Source organism: Phoenix dactylifera, unplaced genomic scaffold, assembly GCF_009389715.1.
Source record: "Phoenix dactylifera cultivar Barhee BC4 unplaced genomic scaffold, palm_55x_up_171113_PBpolish2nd_filt_p 000537F, whole genome shotgun sequence".
Taxonomy (NCBI): domain Eukaryota; kingdom Viridiplantae; phylum Streptophyta; class Magnoliopsida; order Arecales; family Arecaceae; genus Phoenix; species Phoenix dactylifera.
Genome location: NW_024067946.1, coordinates 154,867 through 174,058, shown reverse-complemented (window position 1 = coordinate 174,058; position 19,192 = coordinate 154,867). Strand labels below are relative to the sequence as shown.

The following is a 19,192-nucleotide window of genomic DNA, read 5'->3' as shown; positions in this document are numbered from 1 at the left end:
GAGAGTAAGTATAACACTCTAATGTTTATACTACTTGCAGCAGTGCTAACCGTAGAAAATATCAACTTAGTCATTCCAATCAATGTTATCAGACCTAGTTCAGACATCAAATTGGTTCATTGGTCCATTGGTCCAAGGATCATGGAAGAAACAAAAACAATAAAACAAAGAAAGGAATCCTTAAAATAAGAAACTATATTTAAAAACAGTCATAAAAGCATTATAAGAAAAAACTTTAATTTGTTTGTGAATCAGAATATATGGTAAGTTGTATTCTATTTTGCAATTTTCTACATGCGTGCTTATTTCAGTATGTATGGACACATACGTACACGCACATATACAAACATATGCATGTACATATCTAAAATATTACTTGCAACAGTGCTATAGACTTCAGAAAACCTCAACTTAGTTATTCCCATCAATATTATCAGACCTGGACCAGGCATCAAATTGGTGAGGAGAGTGGTTCACTGGTTCATTGGTCCAAGGATCAATCAAAAAACAAGAACAATAAAACAAAGAAAGGAATCCTTAAAATAAGATACTATATATAAAATCAGCAGTGAATGCATTGCAAGAATACTAACAAATTTGTGCATTTAGTTAATTTGTTTGTGAATCAGAATATCGGATAAGCTATATTCCATGTTTGAAGTTTCTATATGCATGCTTAAAATACATACATATGTACGTACATATATACAGCCTCAACAAAATCTTGAAGTCATACATACATACATGTATTTGGTGGGTTGATGTGGAATTAGATATTCGTGTTCTCTCTTTCTTTGAATAGTTTCTAGAGACTATGGGTTTGTTTGGACAGAAACAACTTTCCAATGTCTGCTGGAAGATGCTAAAACCAGCATGTCAAACAGATATCACTGGTCCATATGCTTATCTTGTTAACAAACCTGAATCAGACAAATTACCAGGTAACTTATTTGTTCAACCAGCCAATCTGGTGGAGGTTCGGTAGCAATGCATCAGGCTGATATTTTTGAGCAGTAACATTGTTGAGAAATGAAGTGTCATGGATTGCGATAAGGCACTCTTTGATAGCACACTCCAAAAAGTAATGCCAAGTTCCCAAACTTCTAGATGATGTCAGCAGGATACACCATTTTTATACTGCCACTGGAGTGTCATGTCATGTCTTGTCACCTCCCAAGTAAAGCAGAAGCGCTTGAAAACTCCCAAAAAAAAGTATGGTGTCCAAGTAACCCAATTCCAACACTTCAATTGGGACTTGTAGCTTTTCAAAATTTCCTGACAACGCCTAAAAGTTATCTAAGTGATCTTAATTATCTTCCAAAGTGCTTTTGAAACCCGTATTGAACAGTCAAAATCAAAAATCTACATCATATTTCTTAGGCCTAGTTTATTTTGCCTCAATATGCTTGAGTAATTTGATGGATTAATATTTTAGTGTCCGGATTATGAAATTTCCAATAAAATCATAATTCTTTATTTCTAATGATGTAAAAGAATTATGCTAGTGTCAATACCCAAACACGTGTTATTACATGTTTGACATTGTTACAGCCTGGTAGAATATTCTAGGTATATTACTTATTTTCTTTTGCTGCAATTTTATCTATTGAGATAAAAATTTGAATCAGAGCCGGACATGCAGACCTAGGTTTGATATTACGTTATCGTGCAGCTTGAGGTGACATGAACATAGCATGTTGTGTTATAGATTGCTCTCATACTGATATAAAAATTAATTCTATATGCCTGTACATTTAGACAATAATATCAACTTTGATAATTAGTATTTGATTTCTGGTTGACCTTTCTTTCACAATTTCGCCTAGTTAGCTCCCGTGCTAATCTAGGCACTCATTCTTTTTTTTTTTTTTGATAAAAGCGGCATTTCATATAGCTCTAACTTGAGTACATCCAGCCATATCAAAAGAAAGTAAAGCGTAGAGGAATATCTCCTACAGATGTCTATATGACCTCCCCGGAATGCCGGGCAACAAAAGAGGCAATCCAGTCTGCTGCTCTGTTTGCCTTCCGAAAAACATGTAACGCTCGGAAATCACTCGACTCCTGCGCCAATCTCCGAATCTCACGGATGAGAGGATGACCATCACCATATCTATCCGCTCCCCGAATCCACTCGATCACCACAGAGGAATCCCCCTCAAGGCATATATGCTCAGCACAAAGTACCCGCCTCGCATAGGATATCCCCTCCCAGGCTGCCCGCAGCTCTGCACCGACTGTAGTGAGTCCCGGCGCACGGCGGCCACCAGCTGCTATCAAACCACCCAGATGGTCTCTGATGACAAAGCCAACTCCAGACACCCCGTCCAACGACATACTACCATCGAAGTTCACTTTGAGATGACCAAGGGGTGGGGGTACCCAAGAAACTAGGGCGAACCTGGGCGCTGTGACAGCGGAAAGAGTACCCCAGATGTCCCTGGCCATCTCAGAAGAAGACCTAACGGTAGTAGTGGTAACCTCCCTGGCAAGACGCATAGCTCTGTCCACCACCACCCTCGGAGGTAACCGTCTGCCCTCAAAGATACCAGCATTCCTGTCCAACCAGATAGAATGAGCCAAATAAGCCCATCGGATCCCGGCCTTAACCGTACTGGGCCTCCGCATGGAAACTCTCAACCAATGAATCCAATCCTGTATCGACTCGACTGAATGGGGCAACAAAGATGGTGATCGGCTCCAGATTTCCCTAGCTCTGGGGCACTGCAGGATAACATGATCAATCGTCTCCACAGTCTCCGTGCACTCCTCACAACACTGAGTGATCCTCACCTCTCGCCGTGCTAACACACTCCTGGTCAGTAGGCAGCCCCATGCCACCTTCCATATGAAGAGCGCGACATGCGGGTGAATCTGCATCCTCCAAATCCATCCTCCCTCTATCTGTTGGGCTGGCTCTCGGCTCAACAACATGGAGATGTCCCTGACTCGCACATGCAATCGCCCTGTCGGCATCCAGACTAGTCTATCTGACCCCACCCGGGCAGAAATAGGTAGAGCCAGGATCATCTCTGCCAACTGCTCCCCAAAAGCCTCCCTAATCAACTCAACCCTCCAACGTCCCCCTCCGGGCTCCATCAAATCTCTGACCCTGAGACCGACTAACCTCGACGTATCCACCATGACCGGGAGTCTACTCATAGGCTGCTCCGTCACCCAGCGATCCTCTAACACATCAATGGATCGTCCATCACCAATAGCCCATCTAATCGCGGGAAGCACCAACCCTGCTCTAGCGCAAATCTCCCTCCAGATCGGTGAATGGCGACGCCCCGCACGGGCCCCGGGCACCAGACCGCCATACTTGGCCCTCATCAGTGAGGACCACATGCCATCAGGCTCTAACACAACTCTAGCGGCGTGCCGTGCCGCTAGGACTCCCGTCTCGCCATCAAGGACTGCACCCCCAAGCCACCAAATCTCGTCGGCTGACATACCACCTCCCATGCCATGAGAGGGATGCCCCTTCCACCTCCGTTCCTCCCCCAAATAAAGTTTCTGAAGATCTGCTCAATATTCCTCACTGTCGCAACCGGTATAAAAGCGGTAGATAATAGGTAAATCGGGATCGAGGAGAGAACTGACCGTACCAAGATAAGCCTGCCCATCATAGAAAGTGAATGTATTTGCCACCCCTCCAACCTGTGCCTGATGCTGATCTCCAGGGAAGAGCAATCACTACTACGTAGACGCTGACCTGAGATCGGCACTCCGAAATACCTCAACGTACCCTCCTGCTCTCCCACCCCCAAAATCTCTAGTATGGAGGTCTTCACATCCGGTTTGGTCTTCGAGCTAAAGCAAATTGCTGACTTGGATGAGTTGACCGGTTGACCAGACACAGAGCAATAATCCCAAAGAATCCTCCATACAATCCGTGCTGCCTGTCTCGTCGTCCGGACTAACAGAAAACAATCATCAGCAAAGAGTAAATGGGAGATCGGTGTGGCATCCGGCACAGGCCTGTAAACCTCCAGCTCCTGGGTGATCACTGCATGCCGCAGGGTCCTAGAGAGTGCATCTGCACATAAAATAAACAGTAATTGGGAGAGGGGGCAACCCTGACGCAATCCCCCAGTAGACCCAAAATACCGTGATGGCGTGCCATTTACCAGGATGGCGAAGGAAGGAGCTCTGATACATCCCATGACCCATCTGACCCATGTCTCGGGAAAGCCAAACCCCTGCAAAGACTGCTGCACAAAATCCTATCTCATCCTATCATAGGCTCTCTCCATGTCAAGCTTGATCCCCATCAAACTCCTCCTACTCGAAGCCTTACCAAGATCAAACATGAACTCCTGGGCAATAAGGACATTATCTGTAATACTCCGCCCTCCCACAAAAGCCCCCTGCTCCGGGCTAATCAGTCTCGGAAGGATATCCCTCAATCTAACAGCTAGTAACTTCGCCGTCGCCTTGTACAAGGTCGTACACAGGCTGATCGGACGAAAGTGGCTAGGCTCGGATGCATCCTGTCGCTTCGGTATCAGGGTGACTAGGGTCCTCTGCCAATCTGTAGACATCACGGCTGTGCTAAAAAATTGTTGTATGGCAGCCGTCACCCCCTGACCAACAATCATCCAGTACCTCCGAAAAAATATTGGTGGGAAGCCGTCCGGACCCGGCGCCTTGTCCCCCTCAAGGGACCACATCACCTCCTGAATCTCCCTTGCCGATACCGGCCTAATCAGTGCGGCCGTATCCTCCTCCGCCACCCGTATCAGTGGCGGCACGATACCCTCTGAGATCCCAGTACCTGTCTGCTCAGACCATCTGGCCCTGAAGAAACCCTCCAACACCCTCCGAATGATATCTGGGTCCTCCACTGACTGCCCATCCTCATCCCTGATCGACCTGATCCTGTTCCGATGCCTCCTGATCACTGCCGCCTAGTGAAAGAATCTAGTGTTCCGATCCCCCTCCTGGATCCACTGTACCCTCGATTTCTGTCTCCAAAAGATCTCCTGCTGTCTCAAGAGGGAATCATGCAAGGCAAGGAGTGATCTAAGCTCCCCCATCTCCACATCTGCCAAACTCCCCCCCATGGCCTCCTGAGCCTGCAACCTGGCAATGGCCTCCTCAGTCTCCTCAATCCTCCTGAAAATATTCCCTACCTCCTCACGGTTCCACCTTCTCAACCTTCTTTTTATCAGCTCCAATCGACGAGACACACAATACATAGCATCCCCTCTCACCGGCACTCATTCTTCTGTATAATATAAATCAACACTCTTTCTCGCTTTTCTTATAATCATTCTATCAATTGCTTGACCAAGAAAATTTGCATTGTCAGGAACACAAAGCTGGTCAGTTATTGTTATTTGTTATTATATTTTCTGATCTTTGTTCTTTGGCTTTACTTTAAAAGGTGGCTTATTGATTCAGTTACTGTGATATTAAAAAGACTTGAAATTTGAACAAAACCAATATTAACTTCTATAACCATGCATTTATTTGTAGATATGTAAGATATCTAATCTTGATTTATTCAAGCTAAATTAACTCGGCAAAGTTCTATAAGATTATATGTTATTTTCTTTTCAATGATAACCAAATTATATTATCTTGAGCTTGTAAAACATCTTGGTATATTTGACTGATTTTCATATAGTGTTTCGTCCTGTTGAAACAGAGTTTTTGTTAAAATTTGTAATCTGAAGTTCTTTCAAATCTTCAATAGATGGGCAGCAAATTCTTGTGCGATGGACTCTTTGTATGACCTGGATCTCATTTCAAATACAGTACCAGTTATTATGGACAATTCAAAGATGTGGCACAGGATACTGTCAACAAGTATGAAGTTAGGAGTAAGGGGGCTGGCCCATGTTCAAGGAGTAAGCAGGGTTGATCTCAAAGAAAATAGTCTTTACTCAAATGCCTTGCTAATAAACCGCACTGCTAGTCCTCTTTCATGGTAAAATTATCATGTTTCCCTCGAGTGTCCATATATCTTTGTTCTATCTGAGCTTGTGTGGAACTTTTGTTTCATGGTGTTGAAATGGATAAAAATGCAGAATTTTGCTAGGTGATGTTTGAATTGAAGCGCTAGTCTTGATATGATAAACATCCAGGTTTATGGAGTGCAAGGGTCGAACCAATCGCAGCTCTGTTTTGCTGCCATATTCATTTCTCCCAATGATGGCAGCCAGAAAATTAAGAGATGCAGCAGATATGGTATTGTTTCTCTAAACTTTTGTTTCAGTGCAAACTGGAAACGAAAATAGAAACACAGTTTTACCTGTCCTATAGCATGCAGAACCTGATTATCGTGTCATTTTACAATTGGTTGCTGAATTTGATGATTATGTCTATGGATTACCAGGAGAACTGAAGCTGAATATTCTCATTGTCTAGGACATTGTTATAATGACAGCAACACTGCCATTTTGGGTTCCCTGACTGGACTTTTGATCTAAAACAACATTCAACAGTTAATACTTCTCATGGTCCAGAATCTTTCTTACTGTGGGATGGCTCTGTTCCTGATTTTGCCTGACTTCCACTATAACAACCATCACAGCCAATTGATGTCCGTGTATAGTAGTACATGACAAATAACTGGCAAGTACCAACTATATATGATAAGGTACTCCTACATGGTATACATGTGTAGAAGTTGGAAAAATATCATTGCGCTTGTAAGGATGACAAAAACATGGGAAAATATTAGGGTGTTGCTAGTTCTTTATTATTGCAGTCGTGCACACTTACCTGGTTACTTGTTTCTCGATGGGCCTAGTGCTTTAAGGCCATCCAGGTCACAAACTCAAAATCGAAGAATTGTTTTCCAGGAAGTGAACTAGACAAAGGCAACTTGCCTGGAAGCAGCACTTCCTACCATGTATTGAAGTCATATTGCAAGCTTTCAGAAGCTGCTGATTCTAGATGAAACCAAAGGTGTTGAGCTTTGGCATATGTACCCCAAACATATTATTTGATTGGATTCTTCTAAAATTAAACACTATTGGGAGGCTAAAGAAGTCTTTTTCCACCAGATTTTGTGGAATGAAGATTTGTGACAAATGGCGGTCCTTTTAAAAGATAATTTCTTTTATGTAAAGGTAAAAAGATAATTTCTTTGATGTGGAGTATGATATGACATATTATTGACTTCTGTATCATATTCCATAGAAGTAGAGCTTACTTATTTAGTTGTGAGTTATTATAAGTTAATTACAAAAGAAGCACTTGATGCTTTGTGTTCAGAATATGACTAATTGGAATTACACATCGTAAATGGTGGTATATGATGCATTTGCCATTAACGTAGTCAATGATTACTTGACCTGTTGCATGTGAAAGATCGATTAAAGGAACAAAGGGGTTTGATGGCTGATTAGGATCTGAGAGTCAGTTTTGATATGGCTGATGCAAATGAAGTAATTGATCTCACAAATTTGATGAAACAAAGCTGACATGACCTCATATGGTGAAACATGTGATAGAATATTTGGAGAGAATCCGACAGCAGAATCAGTCAAAGATGCCATCAAATTCCTGTGATCGCAGACTCAAATCATGAAGGGTTTTTTTACAATTCCCTTTTCAAATTGTAAGATATCGTCCTATTTAGATATGGATGAATATAAACATGTTCAATAGTGGGTTCATAGTGGTTCTGCATCCATAAATAGATGTGACTAGAAAATGGAAAAGCCATTCTGAGGTGAATTAAGTTCTAAGTTCTTTTCGCCATCTCTTTCTGAGCTGTTAATTAATTTCTCTTCTATGTTCCTTCTATAATGCTACTCTGACATAGTTGGGTCGATCTTCTTCCTCTACTGGGAGTTTGCTGTGAGCAGTGTTTTGGTATCAAAATGAAAGATATTGCTGACTTAAACTGAAATGTATTTGGGATTGAAAGATTTTCATCAATGTGATGAATTCCGAGTTTGACTCAATAGCAGAAGAGTTCACATCAGTATTGGTATCATCAGAGAGTCAGCTTCCATCTAAATATTCAGTTCTTTTTTGAACTTTCTTCCCCTACAATTGTGGGAAGCCGCATGCTGCAAGGATTCTTTTTAAACCTGAGATAACACTTAAATCGCTCAGTTATATTTCTTCTTGTTTTTCTAAAGATGAAAAGAAATCTAGATTTTCTAAAATTAAGAGAGACATTCTTTTTTCACATTTCTTGAATTAACTTCTAGAGTTGGTTTTGTTTCTAAAGATTCAAATAAAAATATGATTTATAAAGTTGGAAAGTTTTCTTGTGTAAAAGTGCTTGAAAGTATTCATGTTTCAAATGAAAGATGTGCAAACTCTGATGGTGATCCAGTGTGCAATTATAGTTTTGAAACTTGAGTAACCTGTGGTAGAAATACAATCGTTGTGAAGGGAATTACTAAAAATATAGCTTTAACCAAAGTCATTAAAAAACACATTTTGAAGACAGCTGAATTTTCCACAGCAGCTAACATTGCCCCATGACATGAAAAGATCACAATGGAACATTACTGTCTTGTTTTTTGTTCCATCAGAAATAAAGGGCATCCCAGTGCTTGAGGCTCCAAGTTTTATGTATGCTACCTTATCCTAGTATGAAGAGAGGCTGTTTCTATGTTTCGAACCAATGGAGCAACTTTACCATTGCTCATGCAAGTAAAAAAGATTAGATAATGTGGGATCTCATTCCAATGTCTATTGTTCATTTTATTTTTTGCAACTAGGGTTATTTGACATGAAGAAATTCACAACAGATGAGTTCATATTTGTTCTTTCAAATATGAAGGGAAGAAAATTATACTTGCACCAGGGACATTTGATGAAGATGATACTTGATGAATTTTAGGTATAATGAGAAGACTACTATGCATGAATCATCTTGAAGAATTCTTAGTTCATATGAAGATTCGGATGAAGAGCAACAATACAAATCATCTATGAACTCCACAACAAGTTCTTAACAAGGAGAATCTAATGTAGCATGGACTTGAAGTTCAGCCAAGTCAAACATCCAAAACTTTCTGCAGTTTATATTGAACTAGCAAGCTTTCAGAATTTAGAAGGCCTAACATTTTGCACAGATACTGGACTCCAGTGATCTTGGACTTGTCAGAAAGGACTCTTTGAGTTCTATGGTGATAATTCACTGCCTTTGGCCAACTTCTAATATTTTCTAGTTCAAAAAGTGGCCAAAAACTTCAACTGTAATTTAGTGATGATTTTCATCTGATTTGAATTCTTGTCATATTAGGAATCCTTTAGGCAGGTGCATCTCTGCATTAGTAGTTGTCTAATGTTAGTATGGGTCTATTGTGGTTTTATTTTGTATTGCTTGCAAATAGTTGTGATAGAGGCTTTTTCATTTGATAGTAATGAGATATGTTGTTGCTAAATCTGGATCGAGGTCAGAGCACAGCTCGGACAACCCTGAGGTCGGCTGGAGGCGAGCTAAGCAAGCTGATAGGGGTGTCTGGTACTGGTCTCCTCCGGGGACGGCCTGCAAAAAGTTTGCTTGCTGGAGAGTTTCTGACGGGGGACCCATCGACGAGAGATGGCTGGTCGGTCAAGACCGTGATTGAATGGGCTTGGAAGTATGGCCGAAGCTTCCGAGCTGAAATGATAAGGACGTAGACCATGGTCTGCCGTACCGGTCCGTACCGGCCGGTACGTACCGGTCCGGCCTGAGACCGGTACCGGATCAGCGTGGAATCCGGTACCGGTAGTTTATTGTTGAAGAACCGGTACGGGATCCGTTCGGACCAGTACATGACCGTTTCATACCGGTCCAGGCCGCCACCGGTACGCCGACCGGTACCGATACGACGGACCTTGGCGTAGACTATTTTCTCTAACTTAGAGTGTTTAGTCTCAGCATTGCGCAGAATCCGACTTGTATAGTAGATTGATTTTAAACATCTTTCTTCCTCTTGTACCAAAACCAAACTCACGGTAGAAGGGGAATCGACTATGTATAGGTAAAGCATTTCTCCAACCTGTGGTTTGATGAGGAGAGGTGACGAGTTGATGTACTTCAATTGATCGAAGGCTTCTTGACACTTCTCAAGCCACTAGAAGTTCTTCGAATGTTTCAGGGCCTTGAAGAACGGGAGATAATGCTCTGCTGATTTGGAGGCGAAGCGCGCCAGCATAGCGACCCAACCTGTTAGGCGTTGAAACTCTTTGATGGTCTTTGGGGGCTACATGTCTTGCACTGCTCAGATCTTCTTCGAGTTTGCCTTGATACCGCGTTGCATCACTATGAACCCTAGAAATTTCTTCAAGTGAACTCCGAAGACGTACTTCGATGGATTGAGCTTCATTCGGTACTTTCTGAGAGTTGCAAAAGTCTCCTCCATGTCGGCTATGGTGCTCCGCCGCTCAGCTTTTCACAAATATGTCGTCCACTTACACCTCCATATTTCGACCGATTTGCTCCTTGAAGATCTTGTTGATGAGGTACGGGTAAGTTGCCTCAGCATTCTTTAAGCCGAAGGACATCACCTTGTAGCAGTAGAGGCCCTTGTCGGTGAGGAAGACGGCCTTCTTGTTTTCAGGCGCCATTTGGATTTGGTTGTACCCAGAGAGAGCATTCATGAAGGCTAGAAATTGATGTCCCAAGGTCGCATCTACGAGCTGATCGATCCTCGGGAGCAGGAAGCTGTTCTTTGGGCAAGCCTTATTCTGGTCGGTGTAGTCAATGCAAACCCGCAATTTTCCATTAGCCTTTTTCTTAAGTACGACATTGGCCAGCCAGTCTGAGTAGCTCATCTCACGAATAAAGCCAACCTCTAAGAGTTTGTCAACTTTCTAGTTGATGACCTGTCTTTCCGCAGCGAAGTTCTTCTTCTGCCGCACAGGCGAAGATATCCGCGTTGGTGCGGAGAAAATGGATTTCTTTGGCTCGATTTTTTTACTTAAGTTGGAGCCGATCTGAACAGTTCTCAGGCTCATCTTTCCGTAAAGGGACCTACACCAACTCCTCGATCAGTTCTCTTCGTTGTTCCTTCAGCTCGTCCCTTGTGTCCAACCCTTCTATTGGTAGGGCTTCTACTGATTTTCTTTTTTTGAGGGTGGCCATGTAGCATTGACGAGCTATCATCCGATCACCTTGGATTTCTCCCGCTCCGCTCCTCGTGGGAAATCACATGAGCAGGTGGTAGGTAGGTACCACGGCTTAAAAAACATTCAAGCCAGGTCGGCCGAATCACGAGGAAGTCTAGCCTCAAAGTGTTACTTTAGGGTTCTTGTTCCACAATGACTGACAGATTGATGATTCCTTCCACGAAGATTGAGTCTTCCGAGAAGCCGACCAGAGGAGTGTTGACCTTTCGAAATTGTTCGGCTGGCAGCCTCATTCTTTGGAAAGCATCATAAACTAACATATCGACCGAGCTTCCATTATCATTAAGTATTCTCATTGCATCATATTTTGCGATAGTAAGAGAAATAACTGCAGCGTCATCATAAGGAGTTTGTACTCTCTCTATGTCGGCATCAGAGAAGGTGATGACGTCTCCTACGCGCTGTCTCTTCATGGCAGCTTTGGCCTTTTGGGGATCTCGGTTGCCTGAGGCACATAGGACTTTGGAAGTTTAGCCAGCAATGGCATTAATGACTCCACCAGTCGGACGGCTGTCGATCGGCTCGGAGGGGGCGGATTAGAGGTCGAAGCGGGCTCTTGGTCCTACTAAGCGTGCACGTACCGGTCGAGTCACCCACGTCGAATGAGTGCCTCGATTTTATCCTTGAGCTGAAAGCACTTGATGTCATGGCCGTTATCCTGATGGAAGCAGCAGTACTTCTTCTGGTTCATCGTGATCGCCGAGGTTCTCATCGGATGCAGAGGGTAGAGGTAGCCTTGGCCCTCAATCTCCATTGGGATCCGAGTCCTCGGTGTGGAGAGTAGAGTGTACTTTTTGAAGTTCTGGAGAGGACTCTTGAGCCGCCGTGAGCCCCTCGTGCCGAGGTGAGGCAACCCTCTGCTCCTGCTCTTCGTGTCCTCTTTTGGCCCCTCAGGGGAGTCTCCTGCTAGCAGACTCGTGATGAAAGGCCATGGCTTCCTCCGCGTTCGCATACTTGTCTGCACGTGCCAGCATTTTGACGAAGTCTGCTGGAAAGTGTTTCTCCAGGGAGAAGAGAAAACACGACGGTTGCAGGCCGGTCTTCATTGCCGCGTACCTTTAGTGGCGCCGCATTGAAGCGGCCGACATAGTCCTTGAGGGACTCTCTTGCTACTTGATGTCGAGCAGCGTGTCCCAACCTCGGCGCCGTCTCCGACTGGAGACCAAGCGTGCTACGAAGAGGCGGTGGAGCTGCTCGAAGGAATGGATAGATCTGGGTAGAAGCCTAGAGAACCAGAACCGAGCTGCCCTATGAAGGTTCACAGAAAACGCCTTGAACAACACGGCGTCGATGGCTCCATGCAACATCATAAGAGCCATGAAGCTCTCCAGGTGATCTAGGAGTTGATGCTGCCATCGTACGACTCCACTTGGAGCATCTTGAACCGAGGTGGGATCGATTCCTTCATGATCCCCTGGGAGAAGGGGGCTCCGAGGAGAAGTTGAGGTCATTGTTCGCCCTCAGAGCCTATTCTTTGAGGGCTTGGATCTGTCGGCCTATTTCCTCGATTCTCCTATCGAGGTCGGCATCCCGCTGGGGTGGAGGTTCCATGAGGCGAACAAGCAAGAGGCTTTGGAAGGATTCCCTGTCGGAATGGGGGCTTGGAGTTCATCGTTTTCCATCCCGATCAGGACTGCTCTGCTAAATATGCCGGCTCTGGCGAGACCGCTCTAAGTCTTGGTGAGAGCAGTGATTGACCAGGTGCATGTGGTGCACCGGTGACTGAGAGTAGTGGCTGGGTTAACCGGACTCTGGTCGGACAGGATCCGACCGCTCTCTGCTTGCTGCAGGCTCTGGACCACCGTGGTTGTCCGACCGCACTCTGCTTGCTGCAGGCCCTGGACCACCGTGGTCATTGCCTATATCTGTTGAATGAGCAGGTTGAACTGCTCATTGCTTACAGGCGCGGCGGGTTGTTCCAGCAGAGTAGGTTCCACCTTTTGGAGGTCGGAGTGTGGCGTTGAGATGTGTGCGATGTATCACGGGCTCCTTGTGACCTCATGCTGGTTATCTCTCCTTTCGATTGATGTTGATGTAGTTGGGGGTGGGCCTTCTTTTTACCGCCAATCTGTTGCCGTTGGATCTGGACTGAGGTCGCAACGTAGCTCGGACGACCTTGAGATTGGCGGGAGGCAAGCTAAGTAGGCTGGTAGGGGTGTCGGGCACTGGTCTCCTCCGGGGACGGCCTGCAAGAAGTCGGCTTGCAGACCCTTGGTACGCCAAAAAATCTCGTACCATATCATACCCACACTATGCTAGTGTGCCACTGGTACGGGGTCCGGTACTGGTACGACGAACCTTGGTTGGGAGTCATGCGGATATGTAAGAGCAAGTAGTATTGTAGATGTAATGGTACCATTATGGCTTTTGCTACTAGTGTCATAAAATAGTTAAAGAGAATGTTATGATAAAATATTTCTTGAATAGATGCTCCATGTCATATATGGAAGGAGTTGTCTTAGAAATGTGGATCTATCATTAGCTATTGACAATATTGAGGTTCAATTTCTGACTGATTAGAATGATGCATCTTTAATCAAAGGGAACGTGAACCATAAAATTGTCATTGGAGAAGGCTTTTTGATGATATGCATCAACATAAGACATAAATTATGACTATGTTATTTCTTTTCTCTTTTTTCTTTTTGTGAGATGTTTTCCTATAATTGGTTTCAATTTCTGATGCAACTATGATAAAATATCTGAAAAGGGTTGATCTTTTGGTATCACATATAAATTTTAAATGTGAAATTATTTTGGTTATGAGTTGTGTTTTGTAATCATTTAAACAAAATTCTCTATACAGATTAAAGGGCTACTTGGTAACTATGATGCTATTCATGTGCGCCGAGGGGATAAGATAAAAACCAGAAAAGACGGACATGGAGTGGTGCGAAGCCTTCATCCACATCTTGACAGAGATACTCGCCCTGAATTTATTCAGCAGAGAATTGCAAAATGGATTCCACCAGGACGCACTCTCTTCATTGCTTCAAATGAGAGAGTACCTGGTTTCTTTTCGCCTCTTTCTGCTAGGTATAACTTCCAAAATACTCAGTTCTCATTTGATACTTTTCAAAACATCAATTCTGTTAAAGGCCAAGAATAGCATAACTTTTCACTGGCTGTCCATTTAAGCTAATTCTTAAAATATTCTTCCATTTCTAAAATAGAGAACATTAGTTTCTAATTACTAAGTTTGTGAGGGAAAATATTTCTACATCCTTAAAAGCTGTTTTCGTTGGATTGCGCAGTTATATCATTTATTGCGTGGAATATGTGTCCTAGCTCTATTTTAAATGTTAGTATCTGCATGGTTGGTTTGAAGGCTCAGTTCCACTGATGCAAAATCAATTATTGCCTTTTTTAATTAGAGGAACTGCACCATTAATCGTGATCGTTATTTAAATACATAGCTTGGCTTAGGATTCTATATTTGTTTTAATGGTGCTAACATTCACTTTTTGAGTATTGAGCACATGTCTACTTCTCACTGAATGCAGCTTGCAAGTTTACTAGTTTGCTATCTCTTCGAAAAGGTCTTGCATGTGATTATACCAGTGTGCAGAGTGTTCACTTGGTATGATCCAATATGTTTGCCTTGTCCGCCCCTCAACAATAGTAGAAACAGATTATCCTCGATCTTTCCGCTGAGTTTGCAATGCAAAGTAGGCCGATGATCTCAAAATTAAAATCATCTTTCCCAATCTAGTATGAGGCAGCAGATAGAATTTTATGTATATTGTTGAGAGTTAGTATTAGGAGCACATGATGTTTTCAGAGATTTCATGCCTGCGTCAACACTGTTTCTTTTAATTATTGACCCCAAAAGTTACCTTAAACATGTTAGTAGTTTAATGCAAGGTAACCATCTTTTCTTAGGAAAGCTTCGTGGGGCCGTATGTGCTAAATCCGTAGGTTGGATAGGGGGTAAGAAATAGGGATTATAGTGACGTAACTATTCTTGTATTATTTTATAAATATAAATATAATTTTGAGTTTGGCATGAAGCAATGTTTACACTTCTAATCTTCTACCATAATATTTATATGCCTATTGATTCTGGGGACTGAGGTTAGTTTCTGAGGACCAAAGTAAATGGATATCTCGTGGGCAACCATACTTTTCGCAAATGAAAGGCCTGCACATACAGGGCAGGGATTGGCCCTGAGTTGGCATTTTGCTACTCCTTGGAAGTGGTTGTGTTTGAAGTGCATTATGCATATTTTATTTGTGGCTTGAATATCCAGTACTTTTGGAAGAGCAAAATGCATACAGTGGAATGGATATATGATGCAGCACAAGGTGCAACCGATAAGTATTACGACCAACTAAACCATGCCAAGCGCCGAAGGAGCCAGCGGATTCATGGACGAAAACTATAGTAATTTGTGGGTTGATCCATCCAAAAGAAAAAAATGACTATATATCCTGCTAATATTATCATTTACAGTATGGGAAGCCTCTTCATTGAATACCTTGAAGTTTTTGGTTCTTCACCTAAGGTCATTATAGGACCTTATTCTGAAAAATTGAAAGAAATAATTGGCCACAAGATATTAGATATATTCTCTTTCTCATGGTGGACAGCCACAGTCTCATGATCTCTAAATTAAGCAATTATTAGATATATGTCTTGTTTTAAGAAGCTAATGTCATGGGAGATCTTAAAAGTTTAATGTTAATAGGTTGGAAATTCATATAAAATTATGTGAAGGAGTGATCAGGTTTTAAAAGGATTATGCAAAGGTTTTGCAACTTTCTTCCTGAATATCTATGATGAGGAAAAGGGTCGTTGTTCGTAGAAAGCAGTCAAGGTCAAGTAATGAGAAGAAAATAATTGCTAGGGATCAGAGTGCTAGTATCTGACCTGATGGAACATGCTAAAACATGAGGCATGGTGGGTAATCTTAAACCATTTGTTTGTTGAATATAAGTTTAGCATAAAACGCAAATTAAATGACTTGGAGTCTATGTAAGCTTAGTAGCTTGAATCATGGTTCGCGTACCGGCCCAAACTGGACAGTACAGTTCATACCGTACTATACTGGTTCGGTACTGGTACCCAGTATGGAAGGCGCACTGACATTCGGTATGTTAGAAAGATTCCATACTGTTCCATATCGACAAAGTGCTAGTATGGCATTAGTACGGGGTCTGGTATGGAGATGGCGAACTTTAGCTTGAATTTTCTGCCTAGGATAATGCATTTTCTTTGGAATCTTCCTAGGATCTTGAACCCATGCTAGCTTTCTAAACACTTCCTTCTAGAATTGTTTCTAAAATATGTACTTCCCCACACTTCTAGAATTGTTTAGAATTGTTTCTAAACACTTGCATATTGGAATATTATGACGAAGTTAAGTAAGAACCTCACATACTTTGTGTATCTCTATATTCTTGGAATGTTTTATGCATGACTATATTTTCATGAACATACCTACATGGTCTTAGAGGAGGCTAATAGAGGCGCTTTAAATCAAAGTTAATTAAGCAAGCTAGGTAGGTTATATAAAAGATTTGAAGTTGCATAGCTAAATGAGTGTACTATGTAAAAGTACAACTAGTAGACAATCTTTGACCTAGGATAACATGCTTGAATCTTTCTACAATCTGAAACCTGCACCATCTTCCTATGCGCTTCTTTGTTTTGAAATGTCTGCTTCCCTACAACCACACCTTTACCCACTCTTATTACCTTCTCTTGGTTCTTAAAAATAAGGTCAAAACCATGAATCTGACCACTTTCCCTGATTGAGAATGAACGAATGGGATATTTTGACTTTTGGTATGGGTATTTGGTAGCTTTATCCTCTTTTTCCATTTGCTATTAACTTATTTATCAATTAAAACTGACTAGCTACAAAAACTTATTCTTGTTATTCTTGAGATATTTTCATTTTTTAAATGTACTTTCTAGATTTAATATTTAGATTTATATCTCCAATGCAATTTTAGGGAATGTTTGGTGTCTCAAAAGTTAATTGATGTAAAATGGAACCTGGATCTGAATTAGGATTTCCAAATGATGTAGACTTCTTAAGTTGTCAGTCTACTTCTAGGTAGACAAGTTGAATTCTGATTTTGGTGTTTTGGCACCTCTTCACTCGAATGCTGTCCCAACTATTTGGGGTAGGCTTTACAAATCCTATTCGCTAATGGTCCCTGTTAATAACAACCTCAAGGTTTAAAAGTGTTTTAGATTGTATCTCTTGCGTTTTTTTTGGGTTATTTTGTTCTTGTTTAGTGTTGCTTTTACTTTTAATATTATAGGTTGTTTCTGATTCCAACTTTTCGTAGTTTTACTGCATCCACTTCTAACATTCTTATATCTACTATAGTCATCTTGTTTGGTTCTAATATCCAACACCTAAAACCATACGACGTTGTGAACTTTCCTGTCATCTTATAAAATTTTCTCTATGGTTGCTAAGGAAGGCATTTTATTGATAGCAATGCAGAGGCACCTTTCAACTCCACTTACTGAGTCTAATTTTATTAGATAGCTCATCACCTATTTTTCCTTTATTTCGTAAAATAGATCCAAGACATGAAAATTGATTACACTGTAGTATATCTTGGTCATCAATTTTGTTTGGATCATCAAATTCACTGTAGTGTGTACTGATTTTCAAACTCTTACTTGCAAACATGGTTTGGCAAAAGTTTTGCAGTGTATAAGCTTTTTGAATTTCTTTTGCTATAACATGACTTTAGATTGTTTCTGTCTTGTATAATGGCTTTTTTATGTAATGGCCTAATCCTAGTTGAGAGATGAGTCCTAAAAAAATTCTGAGTAACATTTTAATTAACTATTTAAGGTGGCTAACTCTTTTTCCCCTGAAATTTCCTCCATCCCTTTCCATCTTGTTATTATAGTACCACTTGCTCTGCCATTGCCAGATTTTCATTTTTCAGTTGACATCCTCAGCTAATATTTGTGCTTCACGTTGTCTAACTGTTCTGCAGATATAAGTTGGCATACTCATCAAACTTTAGTTACATTTTGGACCCTGTGATCCAGAACAATTATCAGTTGTTTATGTTAGAAAGATTGATTTTGGTGGGTGCAAAAACCTTTGTTAAGACATTTAAAGAAGATGAGAAGGATCTCAGCCTTACGGATGACCCTAAGAAGAATATTAAGAACTGGCAAATTCCCGTTTATACTATGGATGGTGAGGGAAGCTAGAGTGCATTCAAGGTAGCTTGTATTTCAGCACATGATGGTTTTTTTTTTCCAATGCTTGTTCTACCGTGGAAGAGCAAACATGATATTGCAGAATCTGAATCTGCTCTTAAAGTTCAAATCCATCGAAAGGCCTTCTAACTCAAAGAGTATACTTCACATTGCAAATCAGTAAAGGGTACCCATGGTTGAAATTGTCTGGAAGAAGCTATATAGTTTTTCTCGCCGATGTTCTAAAAAAAAGTTATAGAAAAGCAATTGGAGTGGTTTGTGGCCGATGGGGCTATTATGATTGAATTATCGCATTATAGAGTATGCGAGGCAGATTTGTTTTTTAATGGTGAATTAATGATTGTATTGAAAATGATCATAGCAGTGTGCTTTTGTGCTTACAGAATCAGATTCCTCCCTTTTTGTGATGCATTGGTGAATGTACTATGGTTCTTTCTCAGCAACATATTTGGCATGTCCATTTCATGATGCAGATGCAATAAAATGCTTCTTGAAATCAAGAATTTCTCAACTTAGGTGTCATCTCTCACACCTTGGCTTCATCACTTGTCTAGGAATATCTCAAATGCTACTTGTATGTAAGCAAATTATAGAAGCCTACTCTCTCCAATGGTGCACAGCTGATAAATTTGCCAGTACAGTTATATAGGGCAGGTGATACTTTAGGATGATATATTGGGCTTGACGGAACCAATAAGTTTGCCACTGGGGTGTTTCAGGTCTCAACACAGCCCACCATTAAATCTTGTTGGGTTCAGAATTGGACATTTGCAGCCCAATCAGCCCGGTGCAGTTTTGACTGGGTGTAGGCAAGGATCTCTCAACCATTGGGTTGGGCCAGACTTGAGTGTGTAAAGATTATATTAGAAAATATAAAATAATAAGAGATGTTATGCT

The 19,192-nt window shown here is 41.7% G+C and overlaps 1 protein-coding gene across 3 annotated transcripts in view; it reads left to right on the top strand.

The window, feature by feature from the left end:
- The window catches only part of LOC103715825, a 29,514-nt gene extending 10,776 nt beyond the window's left edge, over positions 1–18,738 (top strand). For 2 of the 3 annotated variants that reach the window (XM_039119363.1, XM_039119362.1), the window contains 4 exons: positions 5,705–5,938; positions 6,096–6,198; positions 13,901–14,130; positions 18,064–18,738. In XM_039119363.1, coding sequence (XP_038975291.1) covers positions 5,705–5,938; positions 6,096–6,198; positions 13,901–14,130; positions 18,064–18,286 — 790 coding nt within the window. In that variant the 3' untranslated portion in view covers positions 18,287–18,738. Of the gene's footprint in view, positions 1–5,656; positions 5,939–6,095; positions 6,199–13,900; positions 14,131–18,063 lie in introns of all 3 variants that reach the window. The other variant, XM_039119361.1, reaches the window with a different exon arrangement.
- Positions 18,739–19,192: the final 454 nt, after the last annotated feature.